Genomic DNA, 18,898 nt, shown 5'->3' with positions numbered 1-18,898 from the left:
CTGTGTGGAATGTAGAAAATAACAGTAAAATTCCATTATTGAAAAGTTAGCAGTAGCTAAAAAATTGTTGCTTCAGTAAATACTCAGTAACTACTTGGTATAATACTCACATTTAATATTAAATCTACAAAAATGTTATTTTAAACTCATACCATATATGATTATGAAAATGCATTAATGGAATTACATTTAACCACATCTAATTATGTACTCTTTATTTGTGTGTATATCATATAAATATAAAGAAAGTCTACATTTATGTGGATTTTACCTCTAATATGTAATATAAGTCAATTTTACAAATGGAAGAACACAAAGAATTGAGAACTGGATTTGAACTAATGTAATGCGCAATGAAACTAATTCATTTTTCTTGTACATAACAGTTTATCTGTTTTATACGATAACCTGGATGTATTTTATACCATTTTTTCTTTCATGTCATATATCAGTCATATTTACTCTGAGGAAATATAAAATAATATTAATCCATTCAAACACAAATTTTTAATGAAAGTAATGATAAATTTTTACCTTGTAGCACTATTTTTTTGTAAAGAACACATGCGTTTGAATAATTTGTTTTTTATTGGTTAAAATATTCCTAATCTATAAACTTACCATGGTTTCTTTCAATTGTTTTTTTTTAATTTTAAGATGTATTTCTTGAATTGATTTGAGTAATTAGATTATCTGTTTGTAAGAAACATTTTTAGATCTTGTTGAAGTTTTTTTAAACGGATAGTTTTTGTAAAGTTGATAAAATATACAACTTTTTAATCAGTTCACAGATACAAAATAAATTTAAACATAAAAAAAATTATTTACTTTCATTATAATTTTTTTTGTATCAATTCTATGTAGTTTTATTATTAACAAAAAAATATAACCATAATCACCACTAATTGCTGTGATTTATTGGTGCAAATAAAAAATTCAAAGAGAATAAATCTCTTCATAGTTGAAATCGGTATCAGTAAAGGGAAAAATTTCTGAGATTATAGAACATTTTTGCTTGACAAATTTAGCGTAAAGCTTGGAGTGACTTTTAAAATAAAGTACAGTTTTATTAAATTACTTGGTCAGGTTACCCATCTTTATGGTTTTTGCTTGAATCAGTATAAACTGGTTTTTGCTTGAATTAGTTAATCACTGGTTAACAAAATAAAATATGCTACTTTAATATCTGTTATTTTAAAATCAAATGCAAAAAAAGTAACATTAAATCATTGAAAGTACATTAGCAGTTGGCTGTAAGTCTTTTTGTCTTTATTCATCAGTCATTTGCTTGTTTGAAGAACTTTTCAGTCATTTTCTATTTATTTCTGAGCTTTTCTTGTAGCCTCTTTGCACCGCATATTTGTTATAATCATTTTTCTGTTTCATATTTTCTAACTTTTATCTTCTTTACGGCTTTTTATTTTCTAAACTTTCTTCTATGATTAAATTCACTAATCCTTGATTCCCTGAACATATGGCCTAACAAGATTAGCATTCTTTGTGCAAGATTATATTACAAACTTCTTTCTTCTCCAGATTATCATGAGACCCCTTCATTTTATATCCTTTCAATCCATTTAATTTTCAACATTCTTCAACTGCCTTCAAAACCCTCTTCTTTGTCTTTGGGTTTTCCTTATTGTCCATGTTTTCTACTTTAAACCACATCTCTTTATATAAATATTTCTATGATTTTTTTTCTGTTTTCAGAATCTGAATTTGATCCTTATTGATATTTTTTCTGTATAAATTTAAAAAAAGCTATAACTTTAAAACTAAAAATAGCCAGTGAAGTCAAGAAAGTTATGCTGCTTGGACAAGTTACAATATTGGAAATAATATCACTTTATTGAAAACTTTTCAGTATAGACTACTCCATCCTCCTTAACTGATTGTCTAAAAGATAAAATAACATAAAATCTTTTAAATATGTGGCCTCTTTTAGCCAATCAATAAGTAAATTCTTAAGATCTGAAAATGTAGAAAAAAGATTTTCCTCTCACTTTTAATTTAGAATCTGATGAGACACAATGTGAATGAAAAGATGAGTATGCCTCTTAAGAGATAGTGAATAGCGTAAAAAAATATTCTGTTCTTTGATTAAACTTTTGAGATGGAATCCTTGGTGACTATCTATCCAGTCCCTTGACCAGTAACCAAAATTAATATTATCAGTGATTTATATTCAGAAGTCATCATATACAATTTCATAAAAACTGGTTAAACCATTCTAAAGGTACAAACAAAATGATAGCTGACCAAAAATTAGAGTTATTAACCTCACATTTCCAAATGAAATTTTCATATAACCAAAGTGATATGCTAATTTGATGCAATCATCTGATTAGTACTAGAATGTGACTTTAAGTCAAGAAATAATCAAAAATAAAAAAGTATTTTTTGCCCTCACTCCTTTATGGAGATTTAACGTAGACCAGACATCCTCCTTAGTTAACTAAGGAGGATTAAATTATGTGAAATTTTACTCATTCTTTGATAAAATTTTGAGATATGGGACCCATGAGGTCTGTATCTTCTTACCTCATTGGCCAATTATGACCAAAATTAAATGGCATCAATGGTATATATTGAAATCATTGTGCCAAATTTTAATCAAATTGTCTATCCAATCTGGAGATATCATGCATAAACCAGGTCAACATGTATACATATGTATATTCACATATAGTTACATCCTTCTAGAGAGTGTTTCTTTGATTAGAAATGACAAGATTTGAATATTCTCTCAAGATAAAAAATTTGACATGATTAGTAAACTTTCTCTTTTATAGTATACTGTTTAGCTGTATAGTATATTACATAGCTAGGTAAGTAAGAATAATACTTATTCAATTATTTAAATTTTGACTCTGGAAGTTGGCTCTATTAAGAACAAACAACCACTGACAACTTCATTAGTATGGCTTCAATTTAAAAAAAAATCAAAATTTAAAGAAGAACTGAAAAGTATTATGTTTTCCTTTTTGCTGGAGGTTTTTGAACCAGTTTCCCCTTTTAAACTTTTATTTTGCATTTTATTTAAATAAAAGTTATTTAAAATAATTAAAATAAATACCAAAAAATAAATAAAATCATTTTATTTAAATTAGAGAGCCTACATAAAGTGTTGCTTGTGATGAAAAAGACATTGGCAAAAAACAAAGTCAAAAAATCTGGATTTTGATGGAAATAAAAATAAAAAAAAAAGGCAGAAAAAGAACATAAAGAGTGATACCAAGAAAAAGCTAAGGGTCTCTGAATTGCAGAAATATGTATTAAATTTACTCCAAAGTTTCAAACTAATTTTCTTGAATTTTAATGTGAAAATACCATAAAATACCAGAATGATGATGGTCTAATATTATTCTTTAATATCCAATACCAAGCAAAGATAACAATAAAATAAGTGAAAAATTACTTTTTCATAGTTTTTTTTTTTTTAATACTTCCATCTAAGTTGCATAGAAAAAACTTACAACTGAACCATTAGAGGAACTTCCTCTATAAAGTAAACAGGAAGTGCTTATAATCAGTTAATTTGGTGTATTATAGGTTGCAGTATTAATAACCTGTAACCAGTTATGGTTGCAGTATTAATTAAAAAAAACATGGGTGAATTGAGAACCTCTTTTTAAAGTCAATTAATAAAATTTGTTTTGGGTTTTGCAAATCTACTTTTAATGTCTTTGTATATATTCCATCATTTGTAATTTTACTTCCTAAATTACAAAATACTATAACTTTTAGTATATTATATTTCTCATGTTTTAATATTTAAATTTATCATTGTTCTCCTCTTGTCACAACATTTGTTTTCTTTCAAATTGAATTCCTTCCATACCAGTAAATCCTGAAATTCATTACTTCTGATTCAATCCGAGTTGAACCAATAACTATAGTGAATTTTAACTAGTAACTATCTATCTTATTTATCTAAACTATCTATCCTGTAATTAATGAATCTTAATATGTTTATTACTATGGAGTGATAATCTGTCAGTTGATTTTTTACCCTAAAATTTTTCTTTTTTCTTCTTTACTTTTTGTTTTGTAGACCTATTCATTAAAAATTATTTTAAGTAATCACTAAAAAAAAAATAATATTTTATTTCAACTTTTTTCAGCATACTGGTCAATCGGTTCAACCATTACATATTGCATTGGAGCTGTAGGTCTTTTGTGGCCATGGTTTACACTACATCACAGTTGTTATCAGAAAGGTAGTTGAAAGGTATTAATTTATTAATATTCATGCCTTATTTCTTCCTGCCATATAAATTATGAATCTAAAATAATGTCTTAATATTCATAGCTTCCTTTGGCGTTTTATGTAATTTATATATTTAAAAATATTAGACCAGCATAACTGACCAAAGACAATTAATGTTAACATTATTGCATTAGATGTGTTTAAATGTATAACTATTTATCTGAATAGATAAAAAACAAACTTTTTTATATGTATAAAATAATATGCAGTGAACTGAATTTAATGGGTTCTATGCTTTCTTTTTTAAATTATTGAGAAAAATTTAGGTGTATGAGAATAATTTAGGTGTACATAATTAACATTCAGAAGCTGAGAAGTAGGTTAAACTATAAAATTTCTTGCATTTTGCACGCTGTTTATGAATTCAACAATTTGAAAGTAGAAAAGAAAAGTACAATCATAAAAATATTCAGATATTTATTTATTTGTGTTTTTTAAATTTGAAATAATTTGTTAAGTACAGCATTGAAAATTTTGTCAGTTTACTACCCTTGGTGATATAACTTTTATTTTGTAAGTAAGATTTTTAATTATAAACATGTATAACAGTTTTTTTTTTCATCTTCTAGGCTACAGGCTACAGTTTTTGTAATTGGTATTGTTCAATTCAAAATAATCATTCCCACTAAAAACACTAGAATCCCAGTTGTCAAAGAACATTAATTAACTAACTTACTTACAAATCTTGCTAAAAGTAATTATAAAATTATATTCATCAGAGACAAAAAATTGACAATTAGAATAGGAATTCTACTTTTATTTTGTTCTTGGTTGCAAATCATAAGATCTTTTAAGAAATAAATTCACGAGGGATCTTTTTAATAAAAGCCCAAAATGGAATTTTTTCACTTAAACAAATACTCGTTATTTATTCATTTTTAAATATGCAATTAGGGTAGTTGAGTAAGTGGGATAAATAGCAATTCAAAGTTATCAAAAAAATAAGGTGAAAAATTCACATAAGCATAATTCCTTTAACTATCTTTTTTGCCTCAGTCTACGAGATTGGAAGGGTGCTAACAATTTAATCTGATGAATGTTAATAGTAAAAAAAAAAAATGAAGGGTAAGTTTATAAAAAAGAATTGCAAAATTTATTAAATCTAAAATATATTGTATTAAAATTTCAAATTATCAGATGATGAACAGTCCAGAGTAAAATTAAAAGCAATTTTCCAAACAATTTTAACCTCATTATCATCTCTACTTCTATCACTGTTGCATTCATCTTCAGTATTAAATTACTGTATCATCATTATGATCATTGTTGTCGTAAAATTACAAAATGATACTAAATAAAAGACAACTAAGTAAATAATTAAAGGGACAACTAAATTCATCAAACTTAATAACAAATGCATCTACATGGTAGAAGAGTACAGGTAGTGTGGTTCTCATATCATCTGTCTTTCTCTACTTCATTAATTATTCATTTCAGACAACTGTTTTTATTTAAATTGTTAATTAAATCTATTTACAACAGATCAACAGTACTAATAAAACAGCAACTGTAAACCTATGATACAACTGGGTAAGAAATAGTTGAAATTGTAAGTAGCTAATATTGATTAGCATTTTTGCAAAATTGTAAGTGCAGAAGCTTACAAAGGTTAAAATTTTATTATAAATTGAAAATAATGTGACAGAATGCTCAGATCCTCATGATCTTTAGAACAGGAGTTATGATTGGAAGTAAAGTGTAAAATCATTTTTATAGGTAAAAACAAAGAAAATGTTTTATAAAAAATGATCTGTAATAATGATAATATACTGTACTTCATATCTATGGTCTTGTTGATCACATAATTCCATTCGGTTGCATTTTTTTCTCTATATAATTCAACTTTTAAAGACTTCCCTGTACATTTATTCAGAGCCTTGAAAGATATGGGGCAAAATATAACATTTTGGGGGACACACAATATTTTTTTGCCTTATTTTAAACAATTTTACTTCAAAACTATTATGAAAATGCACTGCTTGCTTTCATTTTGTGACAAAAAACTACAAAAATGATTGATTTTTTACATTATCTAAGGTTTCAAAGAAAGCACAAAAAGTGGAAAAAATTTGCTGATTATTATCTTTTTAAAATTCATTTCTAAAAAAATGAAATCCTTAAACTTCAAAATGCACTCAAAAATTCATATACTTAATTCAGATTAACTTATTTTTAACATATCTGGGAATTGGGCTGGCTATAAATGGACCTGAAATAGGTTCGTACATTTTATCAAGGAATTATTATCAACTGTTCATCAAGAATGATAATAGTTTAACTAATGATATAAGTAGTAAAAGGAGCAGAAAAGATTAAAGAATAAATAATATATAATCCATTGCAAGAGCAGTATTGTTGTGTGCACCTTTGTTTCAATGAATTGTATGTAACAAAAGAAATCTTAGTTAATATGTAGTTGTCTCAAGGGATTAATTTGTTAAGTATTTTTAATCTATAACTTGTTTTAATTGATATTTTTTTCAAGGTGTGTACTAAAGATGACACTATTTACCAAAATTCCATATCATTTTTTGAAAAAAGGTGATTTTTCTTACATTCCCAAAGTTTTAGTATTTACAATGGTTGAAGTAAAGTTACATTTTCCTTTCATTGAATGTATTTTTGTATAGTTTACTAAGAGGGTTATCCAAAAAATAAAGTATGTTTGGCTGCAATAAATTTAAAACATTAAGTAAACAATATTTATTTTATACTTACTTTCCAATCTTCCTTTACTTTTTCATAATTGCTGTTTAAATATAACAAAATATATCATTTAAATCTGCCAAATTAATCATTCATAAAATGTTTCATATTCTTCCTACTATACCGCAGAAATTATTAGAGGGGTGATAAAATTGGTACCTAAATATGTCCTAACCAAACTATTTAAAGCAGTAGTTGAGCATTATTTTAAAACAAAACATTGGTTGACTTATAGGCTATATCAGTTGGTTTGTTTTATGTTTTGTTATGGAGTTGATTAAATGTTGATTTAAGTTGATGTGGAGTTGATTTCAGAGAAAGCCTGTGAATTTTTTCTTATATCAATAATGAAATGTCTATAACTTTCCCATTCACTTTTTCTTGACCCCGTGAGACAGCATTCAAGGAACCTATGTGGCACAGATTTTTCTGTAAGATATTCAGTAATTTATTGTAGGATAGACTTTGAAATTCGATGAAATAAATTTGCAATCCATCAATGATTAATTAATTTATCCTTATGAATTTCATTATCCATTTTTTGCTTTAGTACTTAAGCAGTTCCAGTTTTTCTTACACCTGATTCATTTAAAATTACATCACTTAATTCTTTTCTTTTCTCATTTGCCTATAATTTGTACAGGTTAACTTTTCTACCAGTTAGAAACTGAATCATTTTCAGATTTCACATTAAGTAATTTTTTATATTCTATCACATTTTAAAATCAGGAACATCATTAACATAATACAGTCACAAATTAATAACATATTTACTTAGTTCAAACTCAGTCAATACAACAACGAGTTGCTGACTGTATTCTTAGTGAGAAGTAAAGCCTGCCCGACCAGCTAAGCACAAGCATTCTTTACTTTATGGATGACCCTTGTGTATAATATTTGTAAGTATTAGATTTATAAATTATTTTATATTTATATACTGTAGTGTATTAATTATTAGTAAATTATGTATCGATTGTCAGTATTATTTTTTTGTATATATTTTATCAGTTTGTGATTTATTAACTGCCTTGTTAAAACAGTATGCATTTAAAAATATGAATAATTTAATTTAATGATTATATACGAGAGGTTATCTCTAAATGACCGTTTCATAGTAAAAAAAATTTATTCTGAAAAATTTATAAATTTTTTTTATTTATCTTAAACTACATACCTTATACTACTTTTCTATGTAATTCCCGCATGAATTAAGACATTTATCGTAGCGAGATACCCTCAATATACCCTTGACGTATTCTTCTGCTGCCAGTCCATTTAGCCACTGCAGTATTTTTAAGTTCATCGTCACCTGCAAATTGCTTACCACTCAAAAATTCTGGACTGTATGGTAGGTGATCGTAAATTTCATATCCAAATGTTCTCAGTAAATCATGTGTCGGAACTGCAATATGTGGATGTGCATTATCATGCAGCAGGATGACGCTGTCGGTCAGCCACCCATGTTGCCGATTTTGAATAGCACACTGTAACTTATGTAGAGTTTAGCAGTAGGCTTCTGCATTTATAGTCATTCCACATGCCATTAAATCAATCAGCAGTATACCAAACCGATCCCAAAAGACTGTGGCCATCAGTTTGCATCCTAATGGCTGTGGCTTGACCTCTGTTAGTCTGGTTGATGATTGAGGATGATGTCATTCACTTGACTACCATTTTCTCTCTGGCATGTAATACAAAATCTATGTTTTATTGCTGGTAACAATTGAATTAAGGAACTCATCACCTTTTTCTGTCTAGTGCATCAAAAATTCCAAAGCAGATCCCATTTGGATTTTTTGTGACATTCTATTAAGACATGCGGCACCCAACGTGCACAAATCTTTCTGAAGCCTAAATGACATGAACAATGTGACCTATAACAGCTCTTGAAAGATCAGGAAAAAGAAGGGCCAGGTCGGAAATCGTTGAGCAAGGATATTTTCTGATTTCATCATTGGTGCGTTTCAACAAGTTCTCAGTGATTATCGAGGGCCTCCACAAATGTTCATCATCATGCACATCAATTCTGTTATTTCTTTCACCATATACCGCAACTAAATGCCTATGAATTTCAGCTGGCTTAACATTTTGATGGTTTAAAAAACATATGACTCCATGTGTTTCACAGTCGGTGGCAACATTGATTTTCCTATTAATTGTATAAAGTAATAACTCACATGTAATCAAAGATGCAGAACGTGGCAACTTACAGACAACAGTGCAATGTGTACATTACTAGCATGGCCATGAATGACAGGTTTGCTAACCTTAAGGAAAGATATTTCTTAGCGATCATTACTTTAGAGATATCCCTCGTATTTACACTAGGTAATTATTTTAACTAGTTTTTTTTATAAATTGTGATTATTTGTGTTATAGTTATAATGTCTAAATAAAAGTATTTTAATATTTAAAAGTATTAAAATCTACAATCCTGTGCAAGTCACTGGCATATTCCAGTGTAAGGAATATTTCAGGGAGTAGTTTCTTGAAGATAAAAATTTGTAAATTAAGATTAAGAAAACTAAATACTTATTTGTTAAACTTAATATTTTATTGTTAAAATTTATAAACATTTTTTATAAATTATTGAAGCATTCTTAAAAAATCCACAATAAAAGGAAATAAAAAACTATGACTACAACCCATGTTAGTTCTCATAAATTGAGAAAGTCCTTACATTGTGGATGAACTGGAAAGTGTATCTAAAAACAGATTTGGGTTTTTATTTACTTACAGTAAGTAAATTTAATGTTCAATTCAGTTGAATCTCATAGGTTTTTTTTTGGGGGGGGCTTAATTTTTGCTATATTATGTTTTCAAGTTTAAAGAATTATATGGTTATTATATATAATTATTATTTTCAAGAGAAATTTATAAAGTTTTTATCCGTAATTCTGTTAAAGGCAGTGCTTTTAAGTTAGATTTAAGAAACTATTTTTTCTCTTAACTTTATTGCTGCACAGTGTTTCAGTTTTTGTCCCCTCTCTCCTTATATTTTAGTATCATGCTTTGAGAGGTTAATCAGAATAAAATATTTACTTATATATTTATGTAATTTAATGTATTGCAGACTTAAATATTTTGGGAATAAAATTACAACATATTAGTTACTGTGATATTAATTCTTATGCAGATTACAACTTTGAGACTACTAACATCTCATACAGATGGTAGAATGTTGGCCTGACATCTTATATATATTGCTCTCATTAATTATTCTAATATTTATTACAGAGTTACTTTTAGTGTGGAATAGGATAATGACTTTTTAGTCTAAAGACTATTGGAAAATTTCTAAAGCACTTTTGGATTAACTATTTGCAATTAGTGTGAATTTTAAATTTCACATTAAATAATACATAATCAGGAGTTTACTGCACTTCATACTCTGTAAGTAGTCAATATTGGTACAATTAAATTAATTAATCTAAAACACTAATAATTAAAACCAAATTTCCTGTATACAAATCAGAAAAAATTGTTATTTTAATTAAAAATTTCAGAAAACCATAAAAGTGAATATGGTTTTCACTTTATTTTCACCTTATGACAAACATAAAAATATATTATTCAAACATGAATCAAATACAATCATTATAAAACTAAGGAATAATAATAATATAATATTATTATATTATTAATAATAATAATATTATAAAACTAATCAAGATCAAGTATATAAATCATGTAATATATAATAAAGTATACAATGTATAAAGTAATGTATAAAATGAAAACGTATAACTAATGTGATGTATAAAGAATGTGTGTTATAAAGTATATTATAATATATTTAAGTAATAAGTAATTTAAGACTGCAAATCAACTTAATACATTTAAGACAATATTTAAGAAACCAAGCAAAAAAAATAGAGAAAAACATTAGGAAGCAATCAATTAACTTCCCAGATATTTTTGTTTACGAGTTAAGAACAAAAATCTCACTTAACTGTGTACATTGAATCAAACTAGAAGTCCAATTTAAATGTTGTATATTCAGCAGACTTTAGGTAGTCTAGATGGTGTTCAGTAGACTGGTGTTCTTTATATTAGACTGACAAATGGTTTCCAGAATCCACTGTTATAAATCATATATCTGAACATTGTATGAGCATCTCACATCATTAGCTTTAAGTAAAATACAACTAATTTATTTTTAACTGATTAGTATACATCTATTAATACTTGTAATGGTACTCATTAAAATATAATATGACTTGATTGAGAGTATCTGTTAATATATTAAATAAATCTAGATTTCATTGTACAGTAAGTTCAAAACATTTTTTCATGCCATATTATTTCTACTCATTATTGCATTATTTACTGAAACCAATTTCTTAAAAATATTTAATAATTTTTTTTCTAGTTTTATTACATTTTTTTAAAGAAATTGATTCCAGTAACTGATGTAGTAATGAATAGATGTTAAATGACATGAAAAAATGTTTTGAACTTACTGTAAAATGAAATATTGTAACTCTGAAAAGAATTTTTAGTATTAAAAAAGTGAACCATATTTATTTTTTTTGTTTTAAAAAGGAGAAATATTTGCCAAAATAGATAAAATATTTTTCCTAACAAATACTTGTATTGTTTGTTGTACTCTTAATCATATCGTGTTTGTTAAGATTTCTTTGACATTGATTGCACAATAACTATCATTTTCAAATCTGTAATCCATAATACACTAAAAGATGTGATTGAAGGTTGATGACTCTCTCTCTCTCTCTATATATATATATATATATATATATATATATATATATATATATATATATATATGGAAAGGAGAGAGAATTGACTTTATTTCTGACATTACATCAAGCCAAAACCATTTTATTTTATTTTCCTGGAAGGAATGTTTAATCTGTGTTTTGATAAACCACTTTACCCATGGTTTTTCAGTCAGAAATTAAGTGTATTCTTTAAAATCGGCCGTTTTTTTTTCAGGCAAAAAAAAATTTTTTTATCTTCTTGGTGTACTACAAACAAAAATATAATGTTTTACATGAAAAAGTTTAAAAATTAATACTAATAACAAAATTATCTAAAAATTCTTTCTCCCTTTTTATATAACTAGTGTATATAATTTTAAAACATCACATAATCTATGAATTTAAATTTAATTGTTTAGTTTTAATTGTCATCTTTAATTGTAATATTATTTTAATATTTACTTATTTCATTTATAAATAAAGAGATTCTATCAATTGCTAAAAGTGGACTCTGGTCTTATAGTAGTTTTGAAAGTAACTAGGGTAAAATATTCTCTACATTTTTCAAGTCAAAAAATATATTTATAAATTCTTTACTGTACTTAATATCTCATTATTTTTATGTAAAATGTGTTACACTTATTATACAGTATGTTAATTGATAATTTTAATTACTATTAGTCAGATATTAAAATTATTTCAAACTTATGCACCTACAGAAGATACAAATAGGATATCTGTAGTATCAACATCATGCATAAAATATCTGTCATGTAATATAATTCTATAAAAATACCAGAAAACCTTTTATACCATATATTGCTTATACTGGTATGAATCATAAGAAATAAATCAATTATATTCCTCTTGACCAGGTTCACTCATAACAAAATATAATTTAAAACCAGATAAAAGCTAAACCTATGAAAACCAAACCATTAAAACTGAAAAGGTACAAATGTTTTGTAAAAATCATTACACAAAAGTTGAAATAATGTTTAAGTGGTTTTACGAAGGGATTCTGCTAATAATAAATGAAAGTACAAACAGCTACTATTCATGATTCTCATTAAATCTATCCCAGAAAGAGAACAGTAAAATCTCCCTTTCATTATGATGAGCAAAAACTCCAAACAGTACATAATTGAAGCAGAAATCAAAAATTTTTAATAAGTAAAAATTATATATTAATAATTAAAATTAATTATTAAAAGTAAAATTATATATATATATATATATATATAATTTTCTTTTAATTTTTATTTATTAAAAATTTTTTTATATAAATTTATTTATATATATATGAAAATTTAAAGACTTTTGATCACAAGTTTATGATCGAAGTTTTCAAGTTTTAATAATTTATTTAATCATTCATCAACAGTAGTTGATATTATTTTTGATAGGTTTAAATTTTATTATAAAGTGTAAGTAATTTTTATATTAGTAGAAGATGAAAACTCTTAATCAGAAATGGTAAGAAAAGGATATAGCGTCTGCCTCATTGCTTTTCATTTTATATGTGGAAGGAGTGTAGGACCAAATTTTGAGTGAAGTAACCATTCTGAGTGAAAAAAATAAAGATATTATTCTGTTGCCACTGTTTTATAAGCAGAAACCAGAAATGAGTTAAAATAATTTCTGAACGGCATGGATTTGAAAATTAGTAATAGTTAAACAAAAATTATGAAATATGACAGAAAGGATGATATACTTAGAAATTCAAATTTAAGAAATAATAGTATACCAGGAATTTTGTTTTGCAGTTAGTAAAATTATGAAGAGCGGAAGAAGTAAGGCTCATATCAAAAACAGAAAAAAATTGCTGTTTTCAAATATGCATCTAAGAATTAGAAAAAAGTTTTTCTTGAAAATAATTGTACAAAGTACAGAGCTTCATGGCAATGAAGTATGCATAACAGGAAAAGCAAAATGAAAAGACCATGGTGTTACTGGAAGATGTTGGAAATCAGAGCACCGATGAGTATGAATTCAAGGTTTTATATAAAATAAAATAATGTACAATAGTAACCTTTTATTTCATTAGCTTGCATGATATTAGCTTCTTAAAAGACATTTGTTTGAACAAAAGTGGGGGATCTGAGAGTGTTTGAGAGGAAACAGTTGTTTTATGCTCACCTTTCCTTGCCTTAATCCTCCATCAAAAACTTATGTGTAATGTAATGGACTTAGGATGATAGAAAAATAATTTTTTTAAATATTAACTTATTCTGATATGCTTATACATCATGTCTGGAGTGTTATCAATGTGTACCTGTAAATAACTTCAGTTTCAGGAATCATTTATATCCTGTATTTCAGTTACAATTGTGAGAAAATTTCAGCTCATTGTAACGATTATTTCACTGCAAAATAAATTGAAAAACTGTGTTTTTAAGAGTGACTTGGTAACTCATATCAGGTCACCTACACTGCGTCTTTTCGCCATAGGTTGACGAGATTTGGTTTGATTAATCCAGGCTTGTTTCCAGAGTGTAGAGCTATTGAAGATATGTGCCATGTCTTACATGACTACCCTAGGTACGAAGCTGAATGTACGCATATAGCAAAACTGAAAGAAAATGGAACATAGTTGCTGGCTTCCTGAGACTTTTAGCCCTGCAGAGAATGGTTGAGGGAATCTGATGTTGTTATGGATGTATAGATAGAATAGTAATCAGGGTGGCTAGAGGTCAGCTTGGGTGCTTAACTTCATCAAGATAGGTAGCATTTTGGTTAGATGAAATATTCGTTGATAAGTTGAGAATGATGTGTGAAGAACTCTGTGATGGGGCTTGGTGTGCGAGGGTGTAGGCATTGATCTCGTTCCTGAAAGCAAACCACAGCAGAGAAAGATAGGGTATGTTTTCATTAGAAGTTTATTTTGTGAATTTGTTTTTATGTTTTCATTTCTGTTGTTTTTATTTGCAAATTTGTTTCTTGATTTCTGAGTAAATCAAGAGGACTTGAAATGAATTGTAGGACAAAATTGTTGTCGTAATCAATACTTGTTTTGTTGACAAGTGAATAGTATTTTTGGTGATTAAAGATTCAGTCAAGTAATGATCTGAGTGCATAGTCTAATTGAAGTTAGATATGGGAAGAATTTTTGTATGAAACCTTCAATGTTAGAGGAAGGTGTACGGATTGCGCTTTCATGAATTGGTTAATTTGATAGTTGAGGGTTGTATGTTATGGTAAAAGGTCATGGAGCGTGGTAGATGGCCTTTGTATGGAAGAAGCCATCATATAAATGCGATAGTAAGTTGTGTAAATACACTGATGGATATATATGCTGAGGCATTTGCATCAGTGGTATCCTGATAGAGGCTAAATGGCTGATATATTATCAGGTTTAGAGGTTGTCTAAAAGATGACCTCCAGTAAAGCCTATCCTGGCTAGAAATGCTGCTGGTGGTATGGCAACCAGAATCATCATAAGGTATCTTCCCCTACAGGGTCAAGATGTATTGTGACACATTTTTTTTGTCTTAAGTCTTCATTTGACTGGTTAGATGCAGCTCTCCAAGATTTTATATATAGTGCCAGTTGTTTCATTTCAGTATACTCTGTACATCCCTAACAGTTTGTTTTACATATTCCAAACATTGCCTGCCTGTACAATTCTTTCCCATCTACCTGTCCCTGCAATATCAAAGCAACTATTCGAGGATGCCTTAATATGTGGCCTATAAGCTCTTTTAATTATATTTTTCCAAATGCTTCTTTCTTCATCAGTTTGTTGCAACACCTCTTCATTTGTCACTTTATCCACCCATCTGATTTTTAACATTCTCCTATAGCACCACATTTCAAAAGCTTCTAATCTTTTCTTCTCAGATACTCTGATCGTCTAAGTTTAACTTCCATATAAAGTTGCTCCAAGTATATACTTTCAAAAATAGTTTCCTGATGTTTAAATTAATTTTTGATGTAAGCAAATTATATTTCTGACTGAAAACTCGTTTCGCTTGTGCTCTTTGGCATTTTATATCGCTCCTGCTTAATCCATCTTTAATAATTCTATTTCCCAAATAATAAAATTCTTCTATCTCTGTAATATTTTCTCCTTCTATTTTTACATTTAATGGTCCATCTACATTACTTCTACTACATCTCATTACTTTCGTTTGGTTCTTGTTTATTTTTATGCGGTAGTTCTTGCGTAGGACTTCATCCATACCATTCATTATTTCTTCTAAATCTTTTTTACTGTCAGCAAATATTACTATATTATCAGCAAATCGTAGCATCTTTATCTTTTCACCTTGCACTGTTACTACAGATCTAAATTGTTCTTTAACATCATTAACTGTTAGTTCTATGTAAAGATTAAACAGTAGCAAGTATAGAGAACATCCTTGTTGGACTCCTTTTTTTATTACAGCTTCTTTCTTGTGTTCTTCAATTATTACTGTTGCAGTTTGGTTTCTGTAAATGTTAGCAATTGTTCTTCTATCTCTATACTCGGACACTAAATTTTTTTAAATTTAGTGAACATTTTTTCCAGTCTGTGTTAATCAAATGCCTTTTCTAAGTCTATAAATGCCATGTATGTTGGTCTGTTTTTTTTAATCTTCCTTCTACTATTAATCTGAGCGCCAAAATTGTTTCCCTTGTCCCTATACTTTTCCTGAAACCAAATTGGTCTCCTAACACTTCTTCCACTGTCTTCTCAGTTCTTCTGTACAGAATTCTAGTTAAGAATTTTGATGCATGAGTAGTTAAGCTAATTGTTCTGTATTCTTCACATTTTTCTGCCCCTGTTTTCTTTGATATCATGACAATAACACTCTTTTTGAAGTCTGATGGAAATTCCCCTTGTTCGTAAATATTACACACCAGACTGTATAATCTATCTATCACTTCCTCACTTCCACTGTGCAGTAATTCTGCAGGTATCCTGTCTATCCCTGGAGTCTTTCTGACATTCAAATCTTTTAATGCTCTATTAAATTCAGATCTCTGTATTGTATCTCCCTTTTCATCCTCTTTGACTTCCTCTATAACACCATTTTCTAATTCATTTCCTCTGTATAACTCTTCAATATATTTCACCCACCTATTGACCTTTTCTTTCATATTATAAATCTATGTACCATCTTTATTCAACACATTATCAGATTTTAATTTATGTACAACAAAATTCAACTTAACATTCCTGTATGCTCTGTCTATTTTACCAATGGTCACTTCTCTTTCCATTTCTGAACACTTTATTTAATATACTCTTATTTTGCTAATTTGCATTTCCTATTTGTAGTATTTCTATATTTTCTTTTACCTTCTTCATCACTAGCATTCTTATACTTTCTATGTTCATCCATTAGTTACAACATATCTCTGATATCCAAGGTTTTCTACTAGTTCTCTTTCTCCTACCTAATTTTGCTTCTGCTGATTTAAGAATTTCCTTTTTAACATTCTCCCATTCTTCTTCTATATTTTCTACCTTATCGTTTTTACTCAGACTTCTTACAATGTCCTCAAAAATGTTCTTTACCTCCTCTTCCTTAAGCTTCTCTAAATTCCACCGATTCATCTGACACCTTTTCTAAAAGTTTTTAAGCCCCAATCCACATTTTATTGTCACTGACAGTGTCTGCTCCAGGATATGCTTTGTAGCTGAGGAGTTGATTTTTAAATCTTTGTTTAACCATGATCTATCACCAGGCTTGCAGTAACCAGGCTTTTTCCATGTGTATGTTCTTCTATTATGATCTTTAAACTGGATGTTGGCAATTTCTAAATTATACTTCATGCAAAACTCAATAAGTTGGTCTCCTCTTGAAAAATTCGTTGAAAATTTAGAGAACTATATTTTCTTGAGAAAAATACAGCCATAGTTTTCCATTGCTTTCAGCTGTGCAGTACTCAGAAGATTGAAGGATATTGATATGATAGTTTAAGCCCCCTTGACCTACACCCTTAACAGTTACTGTAATAGCTGCTACTCTCTTTCAGGAATCATTCCTTAGTCTGGCTCTCAACAGATACCTCTTCGATATGATTGCACCTTTGGTCCAGCTGTTCTGTATTACTGAGCATTCAAGCTCCCCTCTCACCATTGGTAAGGTCTCATGATTCATAGAGAGAGCTGCGACACTTAACATACGTAAATAGAATGTTTCTTGCATTGTCTTTATTATTCATTATAATTTCTTTAATGTAATTAAAAAATATGTATAAACTTAAAAAATGACATCAATGAATGAACTATATATACTTAGTAATACGTAGTAATTAATACATCACTGAAGCATATTTTTTTATTAAAACTATATAGCTTGATATAGATAGTAAAGAAATGTTTTTCTTCTAGTAGTATTTATGTAACCATTATGGTGTTTTTAGTAACAAAACATATACATTAATTTGAATATTATATTTTATATTATATTAGTATTTGATGTGATCATATACTGGTTTCTGAATCAGTTAGCCATGAGTTTAACTTCCTAAAAATTTTTGGCAAGAAAATGTTCCTTTCTTATTTCACACCTGTCAGTACTTGATTATCTACTCTTTAGTGCCAAAATATTTGTTTTAAACAATTTCTAAGTATTAATTGATTTAACCGAAGTGCCAGCTGAATTTTATACACAGATTTTTATTATGCTATAAATATTTTTTGAGAAAAAATTAAGATAATTGAATTATGTTGCTACTGATAAGAAATGTAGAAAGATGCATTTATTATAATAACTTAGATTTATTTTATACTTATTTTTAAGAATCATTTGTAAATTATTTGTATACTGCATATTTTTCTTTTTGTTTTAATCACCCTAATACCAAATATATCTATCTGTCTTATTCATAAAAATTCTATTTTGTCATATATAAATTTTATTTTGTTGTCTGTTTAGAAATTATATATTTTGTATTTAATAGTGAAATTATTTTATTCCACGTCTTTTACTTTTATTTATTTTTATTAACCTCTTGTCATTAATCCTTTCTTTAAAGCATTAAAAGTTTATTATGTCATAAATTTCTCTTGCCTTGCAGGAAACCTTTTGTGGACAGAAATAAATCTGGTCTCTGCTGTGGCAATTCCTGGAGCCCATTATGAAAAATAGAAAAGACTTGATACATTTTGAGATCACAAGTGAACATGTTGACACAAGTCAAATGTATAAAAACAGATCTCAGTGAAATCCATACATGCTGAAACAAGTGCAATATTGTCTTAGCTCTA

At 27.8% G+C, this 18,898-nt stretch overlaps 1 protein-coding gene across 1 annotated transcript in view; it reads left to right on the top strand.

The window, feature by feature from the left end:
• The window catches only part of rtet (major facilitator superfamily domain-containing protein rtet), a 61,948-nt gene extending 43,345 nt beyond the window's left edge, over window positions 1-18,603 (top strand). Inside the window, exons 9-11 of the mRNA XM_075366571.1 lie at window positions 4,125-4,220; window positions 10,214-10,369; window positions 17,662-18,603. Coding sequence (XP_075222686.1) covers window positions 4,125-4,220; window positions 10,214-10,251 — 134 coding nt within the window. The 3' untranslated portion in view covers window positions 10,252-10,369; window positions 17,662-18,603. The remainder of the gene's footprint in view (window positions 1-4,124; window positions 4,221-10,213; window positions 10,370-17,661) is intronic.
• The last annotated feature ends 295 nt before the right edge of the window (window positions 18,604-18,898 follow it).

This window comes from Lycorma delicatula, chromosome 5 (genome assembly GCF_047948215.1).
Source record: "Lycorma delicatula isolate Av1 chromosome 5, ASM4794821v1, whole genome shotgun sequence".
Classification (NCBI taxonomy): domain Eukaryota; kingdom Metazoa; phylum Arthropoda; class Insecta; order Hemiptera; family Fulgoridae; genus Lycorma; species Lycorma delicatula.
The sequence above is the reverse complement of the archived record's forward strand: the minus strand, read 5'-3'. Positions and strand labels throughout refer to the sequence as shown.